The sequence below is a fragment of the Miniopterus schreibersii genome (genome assembly GCF_964146895.1).
Source record: "Miniopterus schreibersii genome assembly, chromosome: 10".
Classification (NCBI taxonomy): domain Eukaryota; kingdom Metazoa; phylum Chordata; class Mammalia; order Chiroptera; family Miniopteridae; genus Miniopterus; species Miniopterus schreibersii.
The window spans coordinates 62177081-62193637 of NC_138110.1; the positions used below are offsets into that span (position 1 = coordinate 62177081).

The following is a 16557-nucleotide window of genomic DNA, read 5'->3' on the forward strand; positions in this document are numbered from 1 at the left end:
CTGAACGTTGAGCAGAAGCCAGCCTTGGGGAGGTCTGAAGGAGAGACTTTACAGGAAGAACGAATTCCCTGAGCCGGGAATGAGATTAGAAATTCAAGGTTCAGAAAGGATACATGTGCCTATCCTTCTGTTTAGAAAGCTGAGACAATAAAAAAATAAAAATAATAATTAATTAAAAAAAAAAAGGAAGCTGAGAATGTTTTTTTAAATGAAATGTTTCTTGCTATATGCTTATGTGTTAATTAAACAATTCCCTTGCGGGCCTCAAGAAGCCACACGGCTTTAATCTGCCTGCCCCCTTAGCAGGAGGGAAGGCCTCTTTGGCACGGCCGCCGGCCAGCTCCCCCCAGTGCTCATCTTGTGCTTTGCTGCCGCATCTGCTACACACTGTTCTCCGGCCGGCTGATCTCACAGAAATCCTTTCCTGCCATACCTCACTGCCCACAGCACTGCCAATAAAAGCAGGCCCATCGGCACTGCCGAGAGCTGTTTCCATCCCCGGCAACAGGGCCGCTTCCTTCTCCTGTCACCTGCCACCATGAAGTCTCTGTTCCTGCTTTTTGCCGTTCTTCTGGCTCTCGAACCAGTGGTATCAGGTAACTTGGGTCCCTCTCAAGGACCTGGGATCCCGGTCATGAACTTCTTTTCTTCCCCTTCCTCCTCAGTGTGGGCAGCATCTGAAGCTTTTCCTCATTTCATGTGACTTTGGGAGGGTTTCCCATAATCATCTCATGTCTACAGCTCTCCCTGATCTTTTCTGCCGAGATTGTGGGATGGTAGATTTTTGGAGCATCTGGCATTTCAGGGCGGGATGGTGGGATCTTGGGAGCGGGCTCCCAAGTGAAGGGTTGGGTGGTAGGTTGAAGATTTTTGGGGGCTTTGGGAGATTAGATTGAAGGCTGGGGGTGAATTGTGATGGGGGAGAAAGACCTTAGGGTTGGAGTGAGAGAGGGGAGATTCAGATGAGCTGGAGGTGAGGACTTGGGCTTCGCTGATGGGCTGGGGTAGGCTGGAAAAGGGATGGGATTTGGGGTGAGTGGAGCTGGTGTTGGGGATTAGCCTGGGGGGTGGGCTGAGTCTGGGAGTTGGTACTGGATGGTGCAGGGTATTTATTAGAGGTTCAGCTTGGTGGGGGACTACTGCTCAGACCTGCGGTTGGCGACTTGATTAGATTTGGGCTTGGCTTGGAGTTGGGGCTCAAGGGGCACTGAACTGGGTAAGGCTGGGAGTTTTAATTAAGATTGGACTGGGTTTTGAGTTTGAACTGGCTGACTATGGGGTTAAGGAGAATTGGAGATTGGGTTATAGCTGGGGCTGGGGCTTGTCGGGCTTAAGTTAGAGAGGGACAAGATACTGATAAACAGCCGGCTCCGTGAAATGCGGGTGGGCCACCTTCCTTCCCTAATGTTATAGGTGTTTCTGCCCTTTCCCATTATTCTAAAGCTCCATTTGGTGCAACTTTCACTGGCAGCAATTGATCCCCAAATTAGGAGTAAGAAGTTGGGGGATAGGATGTTTAAAAAAGGCTTTTAAAAATAAACCTTGGCATTCCCAGTTTTGGAACAATTGTTTCAGCTCTTTCCCCTCTCCAGGTCTCTTTTCTCCTGTCCTGGGACTGGCCCCAGCATAACTGACTCAACCCTCCCCCTCCCTCCTCCCCCGTCCTGTCCTTCTCGCTTCCTCCCGTCCCTCCTCTTGGGGGTAACTAACGCGATTGCTCCTATACCCAGTAGCAGAGTGTTGGATGAATGGACACTGCCGGTTGGTGTGTAAAGACGGTGAAGAGAATGTCATACGCTGCTCAAATCGTAAACGGTGCTGTATCCTTAGTCGTTACTTAACCCTGGAACCCATAACAATTGATGGAATACTTCCCTGGACCACTGCTCAGCCGATCAGAGAAGTAGAACATAAGCCCAGAGTCGGCAACAGAAATCGTGGATAGAAATGACTCTGCTTCAAGTTTCTTAGTTTCCACATTCCATTAAAACTCACAAATCTGTCTCTTGTGCCTGTCAATCATGAGAAAGGATGCCCCAGATGGATTGAGGGAGAGGAAACAGCAAGGTAGGGGCTAGTAAGTCTCAGGGAGACATCACGAGGCTGGGCCACAGCCGCGGAGAGGTGGTTGGAGTTCTGAAGGTGGTTTCTCACCTTCCAGCTGCAGGAGAGTCTGTTGGGTCAGGAGTGGGCTGAGCAGCACATGTGGAAACCTGAGATTGAAAGGCACAGCAGACACCTAGAGAGTGGGAGAGCCCGTGGGCTGGGACAGTTGGCCCGTTTTGGGGGTGAATGGACTGGGGGTGGCAGGGACCTAGCCGAGCCCAAATCCTTGGATTTCTGGGTAAGTTGACTAAGAGACTTTTTGATGCTCAAGGATCCACAGCCCCAAGGATCAGAAGATTTCTAAGTACTAAAAAAGATAAAGTACACGAATTTACTAACTTATAAATGAATTCGTTTGATAGTCTTTTTTTACATTCTTTCCTGGATTCGTTTACTCATTCACTCCCCTCCGCTCTGCCCCTCACCACTGTCAGGCTCATGCACACACCTCGCAGAATGTCGGTTTCTCCACCTGTAAAAGTGGAATAGACGCTGCCTCAGGGTGCGGGAAGAAAGTGAGAAAATGTAGGGCACCGCCCAGTACACAGTAAGATCTCAATAAGTGCTACTTGTTCCTATTGTTCACTGATTTAAGGCATTTAAGGAATATGTGCTGTGTCTTCCAATTGTGTTAGGCTCTGAGGGACATAGAAGCTTGTCTCATTTAAACTAAGAATTTAGCCTGGGAGAAGGCTCACCCGTGGGGAAGGTTCAAGAATTTTGACTGGGAATATAGAGGATTCTAGAGGTGTCTTCCCAAGCATTGTTATCGTAAATCCCATTCTCCAGGTTTCATTTATCTAACACAGAGAACAGCACAGTGTCCTGTGCAGTGGGGTCAGAGGAAGGACTGTTCTGTAAAGCGTGGTGCAGGACATAGGGCCAGATCGAAGGAGTTCACTCTGCCCTTTGGAGACAGTTTGCTCTCAGTTCAATATTCCCACGTTCAGACTCTGCAAAGAGCGACCCCTCTCTCTCATCCTATCCCACTCTAGGCTTCCTCTGGCTAAGTCCCTTCCCTTGGGGTGAGGGGTTACTGGGGACAAGGGAGATATATCCACCTAGGAACAGTGGCCTCCCCGCGCCCCCACCGAGCTTCCTAGACTATGCTTTGAGTAGCTGGGGCCTGCAGTTTTCTGCCCGAAGAACCCTTGTGCCTGCTTCCAGGGTCTGCGTGGGCCTTTTCTTAGGTCCACCCTGCGGGATGAGGCTCACTGTGTGCGCATCCTTACACAGGAGGAGTGTCAGGGCTGTGGCAGAGCTTGGACGTGCAGGCTGGGGTGCCCGTGTCTGTGTGTATGTCTGTCCATGTCTGAGGCCCCTCCCAGTGTAGGGCAGAGCTGGGGATGGGCGGGAAGAGAGGGGGCCTGCGGGCTGAGGCAGCCCCCTCCTGCTCCCACGTTTCTGCATGGAACTCTGAACCCAAAAACTGTAAATTCACACCTAACCTTTCAGGTGATCGTGAAGGGATATTTCATAAAGGGCAATAGGATATATTTTATTTATTTTGTTAGCTTGATTCATAACTGTTAAATATTCGGGCATACGATTTATGAGCCTCCATTTGTATTTGCTCCAGGACCCACCCATGTTAGGGTTGTGCCTGGAATTTGGGACCTGCTCTGACTCACAACCCATCTCCAAGCCCACTTCAGAGGCAAGAGATGCGTAAACTGCTTTCAGACTTTTTTTAAATCATTTTTTATTTTTCAATTACAGTTGACATACATTATCACATTACTTTCAGGTGTACACCCAGTGATTAGACATTGCACAACTTACTAAATGATCGTCCCATAAATCTCACACCCACCTGGGGCCATACAGAGTTATCAGAATATTACTGACTATGTTCCCTATGCTGTGCTTTACATCCCCGTGGCTATTCTGTAATATGTGCTTTCAGTCTTTTTTTTTTTTTTTTTTAATATGTCTTTATTGATTTCAGAGAGAGGAAGGGAGAGGGGGAGAGAGATGGAAACATCAATGATGAGAGAGTCATTGATCGGCTGCCTCCTGCACGCCCCCCACTGGGGATCGAGCCTGAAACCCGGGCATGTGCCCTGGCCGGGAATCGAACCCGGCCCTCCTGGACCATAGGTCGATGCTCCACCACTGAGCCACACCAGCCAGGCTGTGCTTTCAGTCTTGGTGGCTGCCTGTGACTGGGCACTCGCAGGCTGTAACTACCTGTGCCTGAGGCCCTGGGTGAGACAAAAACGCTTCCTTGATGGCCTCCCTGCCTCCGTATTTTCTTTGAATTAGTCTCTACTATCAGAGGGGTCCATCTGGCCATGACGTCACTGTCTGCGGATCTCCCGTGGCTGCCACTCGCAGGCTGTCTCTCCGGCTACACTAGCCCTCCTCCCCCCCTTCCCCCCCCCATGCTGCTGTTGTTCATGGCTCCCGTCCCCTTGGGCTCATCCCCAGGCTCGTCTCTGTGAGGGACTCCTCCTCACCCTTCAGAGCCCAACCGATGCCCCTACCCGTGAAAACCTTCACATAAGCTCACTATTTTTAAAAATTATTTTAACTTATTTTATTTTGAAATAATTATAGATTCACCGAAAGCTGCAAAGACAGTGCAGAGTGTCCCATGTACCTTTCATGCAGTTTCCCCCAATGGTTATATTTTGCATAACTATAGTACAATATACAAACCCAGAAACTGATATTAAGGCAATGTGTGTGCATACTTCTATGACATTTTATAAAAAATCTAGTAACTACCACCAATGATCAAGATTCCGAGCTATTCTATCACAGTAAAGATCTCCCTGACGCCACTCCTCTATAGTGGCACAGACTCTCCTCTCTGCCCTCGCCCTCGGCCACATCCCTAACAGCTGGCAACCACTAATCTCTACAATTTTGTCACTTTAAGACTGTTGTATAAATGGAATTATATATGATTTAAATATATATATATATCTTTATTGATTTCAGAGAGAGGAAGGGAGAGGGAGAGAGAGTTGAAACATCAATGATGAGAGAGTCATTGATCGGCTGCCTCCTGCACACCCCTGACTGGGGATCGAGCCCGCAACCCGGGCATGTACCCTGACCAGGAATTGAACCGCAATCGCCTGGATCCTAGGTCTATGCTCAACCACTGAGCCTCGCCCGGCTGGGTTATATGTGATCTTTTGAGATGGGCTTTTTTTTGGACTCAGCATTATGCTCTTGAGACCCATCCAAGTCGTGCAGATCAGCAGGTTTTTCCTTTTCATTCTGAGTAGTTCTAGCAAGTGCATTAAGGCAAGAAAAAGAAATAAATGGCATACAGATTAAAAAGGAAGTAATATAACTATTTTATATAAAATCCCAAGGAATCTACAAAAAAAAATTAAGTGCTAGTAAGTTCAGCAAAGTCACATGATAAAAGGTAAACATATAAAAATCAATTGTATTTTTACATGCCATCATTGAACATGTGAACACTGAAATTAAAAATATAATATCACTCAGAATCATGTCAGAAATATAAAATGCTTAGGTATATATTTAATAAAACATGTAAAGAAATTGTATGCTGAAAAATACAGAATGTTGTCAAAAACCAAAGATCTAAATGAATGAAGAGACATGTCGTGTTTGTAGATTGTAAAATTCAACTAGCAAAGATGTCAATTCTCCTCAAATTGATAGACACACTTAACATAATTTCTATCAAAATCCCAGCAGGCTTTTTGTAGATATAGACAAGATTTCTGTCAATATCTTGTGTGCAAAGAAATCTGCAAAGAAAAGAAAATAGCTAAAACAAATTTGAAAAAGAAGAATGATATTGGAGGAATCATTCTAACAGATTTCAAGACATATAGTTAAAGTAATCAAGACCTTGTGGTACTGGTGGAGAGATAGACAGATAGATCAATGGAACAGAATAGGAAACCCAGAAATAACCCCACACAAGTACAACCCATCGATTTTTTACAAGTGCACAAAGCAATTCAATGGAAGGGAGATATTCTTTTCAACAGATGGTGCTGGAGCAGTTGGAATTTGTAGGCAAAACAAAAAACTAAACACACACACACACACAAACAAAAACCCACAAACACCCCAATCTAAACCTCAAAACTTATACAAAAAATTAAATCAAAATGGATCATAGATTTAAATCTAAATGTAAAAGTATAAAACTTCTAAAAGAAAACAAAGGAAAAAACTTTCAGATGTAAGTGAAAAGTTCTTAGATATGAAAAGCACACTCCATCAAAGAAAAAAATCAATTAACTGGTCCTAATTCAAATTTAAAACTTTTACTCTAAGAGAGGCTCTGTGAAAAGAATAGATGAAAAGACAAATTACAGACTGGGAGAAATATTTGCAAACCATGTTTTTGACAAAGGACTTGTATCTGGACTATACAGGCAACTCCCACACCTCAACAGTAAAAACAAACAATCCAATTAGAAGAAAGTCATGAAAAGATATTTAATTGAAGAAGATATACAGGTGGCAAATAAGCACATGAAGAGATGTCCAAAATCATTAGCAATTAGAGAAACACAAATTAACGCCACCATGAGATTCAACTACATATTTATTAGACTAGCTAAGATTAAAAATAGTTGCAACACTAAATGTTGGCAAGGATGCAGAGAAACTGGATCTTTTATACATTGCTGGTGAGAATATTAAATGATGCAACCACTCTGGAAAATAGATTGGCAGTTTATTTTATTTTTAAAAAAACAAAACAAAAACATACTCACCATACTACCCGCCAAATACGCTCTTGGGCATTTATTCCAGAGAAATAAAAATTTAGTTTCAAAAACTTGTAGGTGAACGTTCATAACAGCTTTATCTCTTTTTTAAGGGATTTCTTTTTCAAAAAATATTATTTTTTTAGACTGGTTTGAGGTTCACAGCAACATTGAGAAGGTACAGAGATTTCTCACATACTCTCTGCTCCTACTCACGCACAGCCTCCCCTCTTATCAGCATCTCCCACCAGAGTGTACATTTGTCACAACTGATGAACCTGCATCGACGCGTCTTAATCGCCCAAAGTCCGCAGCTTACATTATGGTTCCCTCTTGGTGTTGTACACTCTGCGGGTCTGGACAAATGTGTGACGGCATGAATCCGTCATTACAGTGTCATAGTATTTTCCCCGCTACCCAAATCCTCTGGGCCCTACCTGTTCACCTCTACCCCCACCTCACCCCATGACAGCAGCTGATCTTTTTATTGTCTCCATAGTTTTGCCTTTTCTAGAATATCGCATCATCGGAATCACATAGCATGAAGCCTTCTCAGATTGACTTCTTTCTCTTAGTCATATCCATTTAAGCCTCCTCCATGTCTGTCTCTAACTTGACAGCTCTTTCCTTTTTGGTGCTGAATAATATCCCATTGTCTGGAGGCCCCAGAGTTTATTTATTCACTTAATGAAGGGCATCTCGCTTGCTCCCAAATTTGGGGGACTACGCGTAAAGCTACTATAAACACCCGCGTGCGGATTTTTTGCGTGGGCATCAGCTTTCAAGTCCTCTGGGTAAATACCAAGGAATGCAATGGCTGGTTCGTATGGTTAAAAGTCTGTTTAGTTTTCCAAGAAACCGTCGAACTGCCTTCCAAAGGGCCTGCCGGCGATGGATGAGAGCGGGGGCTGCCCCAGTTCTTGCCAGGATTCGGTGTTTTCAGTGTTCCAGTCGTGGTCACGCTAATAGGTGTCCAGTGGCAGCTCGTTAGAATCTCAGCCCTTTGGATTTTTACTGTGCTCCCCGGCTCATTAGAGCTATGCTACTGCTAAGTGGAAATTAACTATTTGTTCTGTTTATTTGTTTATTTCGGCCAGGCAGACATTACATGCTTCGATGCATGGGTAACATGGGGACCTGCAGGACTTCTTGCAGAAAGGCTGAACACCCCTACCTCTATTGCAGAAATTATCGACCATGCTGCCTCCCATCCTACATGAGGATAAACCTTTTTAAAAGGGAGAACAAAAGTGACCGGAACCATGAGAAACGCTGACCAAAACTATCTTCTTGAGCCCTGGGGGTCACCATCCTCAACCTGCTGTCACTAACTACCCCTCATTAAAATTCATGCACCTGGTATGCTTGTCTTTCATCCACTGCAAATCACAGTGAGACTGGCTTTTGCATGGCAAGATATCTGTCCCCTCCTGGATCCAGTCCCGTGAGAGCGAAGGCTAGAAAACAAGTGACAAGAAGTGAAACGATCTAGACAGATCAGTGAAGACGGAAAGAAGGTACTGAGGCCACCGAGGGAAGGCCGAGGGCTCTGGCGGAGCCGTGACTTAATCCACGCTGTAGAGTTCAGAGGGAGACAGGACTCGGGCACGTCTACAGGGCCGTGGGTGAAGGCCTTGTAGACAAACATGTCTCAGCCCGTGGAAGAGCTCCTAACCAGCTGCTGTAGTGTAGAATAAACGATCCTGTCAAGGTCTGAAGTTAGGTGATTATTGGGGAAGGGGTGGAACATTGAACACTTGTTCTTTATGATGATTGTTAAGGTCTTTTTATTTAATCCCTGAAAATCTAGGAGGCTTGTGCCCTAATTACAACCAACACTAGCTTTTTAAGGTAACATTTTAATTTTACTCTTTCTGTCTTACATCCACTAATATCTTATTTCTTTCTCTATCTTTAGTTCCAAATTTTGTCAGAAGAAAAGTAGCTATACTTGCCAGTTATCTTTCTCTATTTCTCTGCCTCTCCACAACCCAGGACAGTTTTTTGCCCAAAAATCGACCTTAGAGAGAAGAAGGGAGGTGAGAGAGAGAAACGTCAATGTGAGAGAGAAAGAAACCCGCCGCCTGGATGTGTGCCCTTTCGGTGCACAGGGCGACGCCCCCCCCAGCCGAGCCACGCCGGCAGGGCCCGATGGGGCTCTTTTTGGAAAATGTCACGGCGATTGCTCAACTAATGCCTCACTCTGCCTCTGGGGGGCATTTCCAGCCACAGCTCATTGGGTGCTTGAGAACCTTAACTTGGTCGGCCTTGGCGACGCCTTTCTTTGCTTCCCTCCCAGCTTTCGGGCTGCTCCGACGCTGTCTTTCGGGGTTCCTCTGTCATTTGCCTCCTTACGTCCCCCTGAAGCTTCCCTTCTTTTGTGAGAATAAAAACTGTTCATAGTCCTAGAAAAAGACTGACAGTTCTCTAGCCATAAAAACGAGTAAACTCCTCGAATGGTTTTAAACCTTCCTGATCCATCAGTGGCAACCTGCTTCTGTGAACACGCTTCTGAAGGCCAAGGGATCGGCGACAGCGTTGTGCTTTGGAAGTCAGCCAGCGGCGCTGGGTTCACCTCAGTGCACGCGCTCCTGAGCTGTCATCAACCCACTGCCACACGTGTCACCAGCACCGCTCCCCTAGGACGCTTCCCCCGAACGCGATATAAACCCCGCTCTCTGCTCTGCGAGTGAGCCCCTGCCTGACCAGCGCGGCTCTCTTTTATTGCAGAAAGCAACCATTTCATCATTTTGGCTTCAGACTCGGAGGGACAACTTTATCCTTTGACAACTTTCTCTTCTTCTTTCTCTCCTCGCTTCTGTGCCTCCACCATCCTCTCACGACAACCAAGCTTGTGATCTGGGCCACAGTGTTGGTTCTGGACCTTCGTTTCTGGCAGAACGATGGTCTAAAAACCCAAATGAACCCTCCCGTTGAAATATGTCAATCTAAAATAACATTTAAATCATACAAAACAATTTTCTTTTTTTCTTTATTTTTAACCTCACCTGAGGCTATTTTTTCCATTACTTTTTCAGAGAGAGTGGAAGGGCGGGGAGAGAGAGAGACATCGATTGGTTGCTGGGGACTGAGCCTGCAACCGAGGTAGCCTGCAGCCGAGGTGCTTGCCCTTGGCTGGAATGGAACCCGGATCCTTCAGGCCGTAGGCCAACACTAACCACCGAGCCAACTGGCCAGGGCCAAGACAACTTCTTAGGCCTTCATGACCTTGCAAAAAGAGTAAAGAAAGATGGTTACGTGAAACCAAGTTATTTTCTGAAAGCAGTAACTGCAGCAGCTGCTGAATCAAGTGAATTTGAGCTTTGGTTTCCCTGGCTTTGGCCGGGGGGGGGGGGGCAGGGGAGAGGAGACAGGGCCTAGGGTCTGAAAAGCTGCAAGTCTGAGAGGAGGGCCCTGCACAAATCTCAGACCCGAAAGGGTTACATATGCTGTGTAAGGATGAAACAGGCACAACACTCCTTCGCCCGATGTTTCAAGGACAATTGCCTGGCCTTAAACCTTTGCACTGAGGATGTAGAAAATAAAAATCTCCACTAAGAATTTACAACCGCAAGCTGGTTCTCACATAGTCTCTCAGCCTGAACTCATGGTATATGGATGGTCTGGGGGAAAAATCCAGCAGATGATTTAGGTTAAAGTTATCCCAAACTAGTAGTGTCAAAGATGTCTGACAGAAGTAAATGAAGAGATAGGTAGATCTTTAAGTCAGGACTCAATTAATTTACTCAGATAAAATTCCAAGAAAAATGCATAGATTGGAGCTCCAAATCACAAACCACACAAGGCAATAAGGCACCATGAATTAAAGCCAGCAGATACCACAGACCAGAGATTCAGACTTTCAAAGACTTCAAATATTAGAATTAGTAGAAATATTAATTGTAATAATCATTTGAAAAAATAAATTCATGAGATTGGAATTTCCCATCAATTGACTATTACCTGACCCTGCCAAGAAGCATCCCTATGTTAGATGAAAATGGTATGTTCAGGACTGAGACGTAAGATCTGGAAAGCACAGATAAGCTGCAGGGACAGGTGGCTCCGATGCCCGGGGTACCTGCTTGACTGCCTGTCCTTCGCCCTAATGATGTCACCAGGAGTCCCGACGGTTGGTGAACAAAGGAGGAAAAGGCAAGAGCAAGTCTGTGGAGTGGTTTACGTGATGCTGGCACCAGCCGGAAGGGCTGATGCAGAGGCGCCCCGAGATTTCACAGCGCATGAGGAAGCCTTTGCACAGCAGGAGAGTGGCCCGAGGCCTGGGGCCCCGGAACTCACGGGCGGTGGTAAGGGGCTGACTGGCGGGTGGGTCAGGGTCTCAGAAAGGGCGAGATAAGATTTATGGCATGAGGTGTGTGGTAGAGTTATGTAGATGGGCCTCTCGGAAAGGGCATGAGCTGTGAAGATATTTAATTTTTAAATTAAAATTTTTTTCCACCCGGCGTGGCTCAGCGGTTGAGTGTCGACCTAGGATCCAGGCGATCAGGGTTCGATTCCCGGTCAGGGCACATGCCCGGGTTGCGGGCTCGATCAACGACTCTCTCATCATTGATGTTTCTGTCTCTCTCTCTCCCTCTCCTTTCCTCTCTCTGAAATCAATAAAGATATATTAAAAAAAATAAATAAATAAAATTTTTTTCAATTACAGTTGACATTCAATATTATTTTATATTAGTTTCAGGTGTACAGTATAATAGTTAGACATTTATTTTTAAATTTTATTTTATTTTTTGAAATTCTCACCCAAGGATATTTTTTCCATTGCTTTTCAGAGGGTGTGGAAGGGGGAGAGAGAGAAATATCGATGTGAGAGAAGCACATGGAATGGTCGCCTCCTGCTTGCACCCCCGAGCCTGCAACCGAGGCACGTGCCCTTAGCTGGAATCAAACCCGGGACCTTCAGTCCGCAGGCCGATGCACTAACCACTGAGCAAAACTGGCCAGGGCACAGACATAATTTACAAAGTGATCCTCTGATAAGTCTAGTATCCACCTGACACCTTATAAAGTTATTATAATATCGACTATCTTGCCTATGTTGTACTTTACATTCCCGTGACTATCTTGTAAAAACCAATATGTACTTGATATTTTTATGCTATAGAGAGACAAATGAAGCTCTCAGTAACCAGGTCGACACCCACAGGGAAGGGGCCTACCTTTAGATGTCCATGTGCGATCAAGGCTTGGTCAAGGAAACATGCCTATGAGGCCTGCCTTTCAACAGTTTCTATTCCAGCCTTGAAGTAACTGGGGCAACAAGGAGTCCTCACAGCTTAGCCCTGGGCCAGACTGTCTCCTACGGGGAGTGGTGATATAGGGCTTTGGAGCCAAAGTTAGGACGCCTTCACCGGAGGTTTCTGCTGCTATAATGAAAACTTTTTGTGTTCTAGAAGCTACTCTCATAAATGCAAGGATTTAGAATTTTGATTGTGACAATGTACGCTGTCACCAAGAGGCAGGACTGACAAAAGGGAGGCCTCTGGTATCCTAAACCTCTTGTTAAGAAGGCAGAAGGACAAATGGAAAAATTAGCGTTGGAATACTTAACTGATGAGTGCCCCTTGTTTGCTATCCACAGGTCGCCCGCAAACAAGGGGCCCTAAAAATGGGTTCAAACTTGTCGTGGAAATAATTGGACATTTCAAGAAAAGCACTGAGGAGTTTATCATTGACGGTATTGGGAATTTTTGGACTTCCTTACATAGCTGTTTTTGGTGTTTTTTTCCCAAATCTAGAATTACACATTGATGGAGGGCAGAGTGTGTCACTGTGGTATTTTCAGTACTTTATCTATACGCCTTAGTCCATGGCTCTGAGGAAGGGAGTCATGAGCTTTAAAGAACTGGGGGGGTGAGAGACCCCTCAGTTTCCAATACCTGGTCAGATGCTTCACTTTCTGTCTGTATGTTGTACATATCCCAGTCTTCTGAGAAGTCCTTTATTGTCACAATGTAATCTATAGGATTTGAGTTAAAAGTATATTGTGGTGTGGGGGAAGTCGGAATTGTTTCCACTTTCTTCTGGTCTTTATTTTCTGGAACGCAGCAGACTCGGTGATTGTTACAGGTTGTTTTTCTCTCTTCGTCAACTTTGCAGTTTTTCCTGCAGTGTCCCAGTTTTTGCCAGCATTTTTTTCCACCAAAGGCTGAATAATAGAAGGAAAGACCATTTTACAAGTATGACTGTATATTTGACATCCCATAACCACTTCATGGGTCATAATTAGACCATGGCTGCAAGGCTCTCAGGCTCAGGGCTGGTAAATACCATGTTTCTAAAATATCTGTTCCCAACCTTCTATCTGCCAATTTTTTAAATTGTCTGAGGTGAGATGAATCTTACCGTAACTGAAAAGAAACTTGCTAGTCACAAGGAATGGGAGCTGGTTTTAATGAAACTACGGGGCCTGTGTGAAGCTATCCATATAAAGTTCATCTTGTCACTGTGATTAAGCTATTTACACTGGTCATACCCCATGTGGTTAAATTTCCTTGAATACATTCTATTGCAAACTACATTAAAATGAGTATATAAAACATGTATGTATAGTTTTAAATAATAATTAAATTAATACCCATGTACCTGCATTCTGATTAAGAAATAGAACATTGCTAGGTCCTAGGAACAGCTTTGCTTGCTCAGGTATTAGGCCAGTGCTGCTTAGGCCAGTAATGTGCATATGAATCAGGTAGAGGTCTTGTTAAAAATGCAGATTCTTCAGTAGGTGGGGTGGGGTCTGAGTTCCTGCTTTTCTAACAATTCTCTGGGGAATGTCAATACTTCTAGACCATGGACTACATTTTCTGTAGCAAGGTTTTAGGACATAAAAAAACCTCACTAAGTTCCACGTGTTCAAGATCGTACATTCTACGTCAAATACAATAAAATTAGAATTAAAAATTCTATGTATTTGGAAATTAAATAAGAGACTAAAAAATAAAACTTAGATTAGAAGAGTAGTAAGAAAGTCAGAAATAATGAAGTCAGAAGTAATGAAATCAGAAAACTTCTGGAAAGATTAAGAGAAAAATAAAAATGACATCCATAGTGAAATGATGAAATGAAAAAAGATATCATATTAAAATAACAGAAGAGAGTTATCAACAACTGAACACAAATAAAAATGAAAAGCTAGATGAAATGTATAAATTCCTAAATATATTCCGGGGGATGGCATAGAAAGGAAATGCAAACTTAAATAAATCAGTAAGTGTTTGGAAATTGAAATTGTAAAAAGCAAAACAAAATTAAAACGAAAACAAACAAACAAACAAACAAAAACTCCTCTTCTTCTGGAAAGCCCCAGCCCCGGATGACTTTTTAAATTTTGGTAAAATATGTCTAACGAGTTCAGGGTATCAGCCCCCCCCACACTGTCATGTTATCATCACCATCCTCCGTCCCCAGAACTGTTTTCATCTTGCTACACTGAGACTCTGCACCCATTAAAAAATAACCCTTCTTGCCCTGGCTCAGTGCTTAGAGAGTCAGCCGGTGCACCAAAGTCTCACGTTTGATTCTTGGTCAAGGGCACGTACCTGGGTTGCAGGTTCGATCCCGGCCCTGGACGGGTGTGTGAGGGAGGCAACCGCCCAATCGATGCGTCTCTCTCCCAGCGAGTTTCTCTCTGTCTCTCTGTCTCTCCCCCTCCCTCTCTCCCTCCCACTCTCTGAAAATCAGTGGAAAAAATATCCTTGGGTGAGAGTTAACAGCAACAACCACAAAATTACCTTTCTCATATCCCTGGCAATCACCAGTATACTTTATGTCTCTATGAATCTGACCACTCTAAGTGCCTCATCACTTTCACAGGAGATCATACAGAAAAATGTTCCAGAAAATAGCTGGGGGCTTTGGTGGGGGGAAGAAAGCTGCCTGGGTTATTTTTATGAGGCTAGTTTATCTTGGTTCTAAAACCAAAAAAGTATAGGTCAATTTTCTTTATAAATACAAAATTGAAATATCCTATCCTAAAATAAAGTATTAGCCAACTGAATTCAACAGTGTATTAAAATACATCACACTCTGGCTGGTGTGCTCAGTGGTTAGTGCATCAGCCCGGGCACCAAGGGTCACAGGTTCCATTCCAGGTTAAGGGCACATACCCAGCCCTGGTCGGGGCAGGTGCGGGGAGGCAACCAATTGATGTGTCTCTTTCATATTGATGTTTTTTTCTCTCTCTCTCTTCCCCTCCCTCCCTCCTACTCTCTCTGAAAATCAATGGAAAAAATATTCTCAGGTAAGGATTAACAACACAACCCACCCCCCACACACAGACACAAAAGCACACAAAACATCGTGCTCAATCAGGTTTTAACTCTGAATGTAAACTATCATCCAACATTAGAAAATCTTTTAATGAGATTTACCACCTTTATAGAATTAAGGAGATAAATAATAGAATTATGTTATTTAAAGCAGAAAAATGATTTGATAAGGTTCGATGCTTACTTATGATGAAAACTCTTAGGCAAAGAAGGAATAAAGGGAATGTCCTTAATTTGGTAAAGGTTATGTATCAGATTCTAAAGCTAACATTATTTAATGGAGAAACTAATATCCAATGAGGTCAGGAAAACAAAAATACTTTATATTATTGCTATTCTTTAAAATAATAGTGGTGGACCTGGTCAGTATTTAAAGGAAAAAAACAAAAGAAGACAGAAATATGAGGATGGGAAGGAAAGGATAACATTGCCATCCATTCTAGCTATTATGATTATAATATAAAAAAGGAACTAACAAATTATTATAATAAATATGAGTTCAGTAATTATGTCAGATGCAATATCAACTTAAAAGAATCAATAGCACTCCTTGATACCAACAATAACTAACTAGAAAATAAAATACATAGCATAGCTATGAAGTATCTTGTTTTAAACTAAGGATATCTAAGACCTCCATGGGATAGATTTTAAAACTCTAACAGAGAAATGTGGTCTTGGATAGAATGCCTTAATTATTATAGAATCACTTTCCCCTAAGTTAATCCATAAATTTAATGCAATGCAAATCAAAATCGCAGTGGGAATTTTTTGGAGACTTGATTATTTTATTTTAAAATTTATAATGAAGATAAAGACCACTGATAGCTAAGATTACTTTTTTTAAAAAAAGCAAGAAAAAGGTTTGCCCTTGTAGACACTGACAGACTATAATGTCATGGCATTACAAAAAATAAAGCATTGTTACAAGAACAAGTAGACCAATAGAACAGAGCAGACAGCTCGAAAACATCCATGCTCACCCGGCCGGGCGTGGCTCAGCGGCTGAGCGTCGACCTAGGATCCCGGAGATCGGGGTTCGATTCCCGGTCAGGGCGCATGCCCGGGTTGCGGGCTCGATCCCCAGTCAGGGGCCTGCAGGTGGCAGCAAATCAATGACTCTCTCATCACTGATGTTTCTCTCTCTCTCCCTCTCCTTCCTCTCTCTGAAATCAATAAAGATATGTATTTTTTAAATTATTGCAAGAGATTGCAATATGTCAGAGATTTCCTTTGAGACGTGAATGAGGAAGAACTTTAACAAAATCACCAAGGCAAAATATTGTTGAATTTGATTAAACCAGAATTAAGTATTTTTGTTCAATGAAGGACATATCATGAGCAAAGTTCACAGACAGTTCATGACAGATTGGGGGATAATATGCCCAGTTACTAAAGATGGCTCAGGAATAATATAAATAATAAAGAACTCCTGCCCTGGCCAG

The 16557-nt window shown here is 43.7% G+C and overlaps 1 protein-coding gene across 1 annotated transcript; it reads left to right on the forward strand.

The window, feature by feature from the left end:
* Positions 1-538: 538 nt before the first annotated feature.
* LOC308562339 (beta-defensin 119-like) lies at positions 539-1945 on the forward strand (the record flags this gene model as incomplete). The annotated part of the gene is made up of 2 exons (XM_081148330.1): positions 539-596; positions 1731-1945. The coding sequence occupies 2 exons, from the start codon at positions 539-541 to the stop codon at positions 1943-1945; spliced, it is 273 nt and encodes a 90-aa protein (XP_081004456.1).
* Between the last annotated feature and the right edge of the window lie 14612 nt (positions 1946-16557).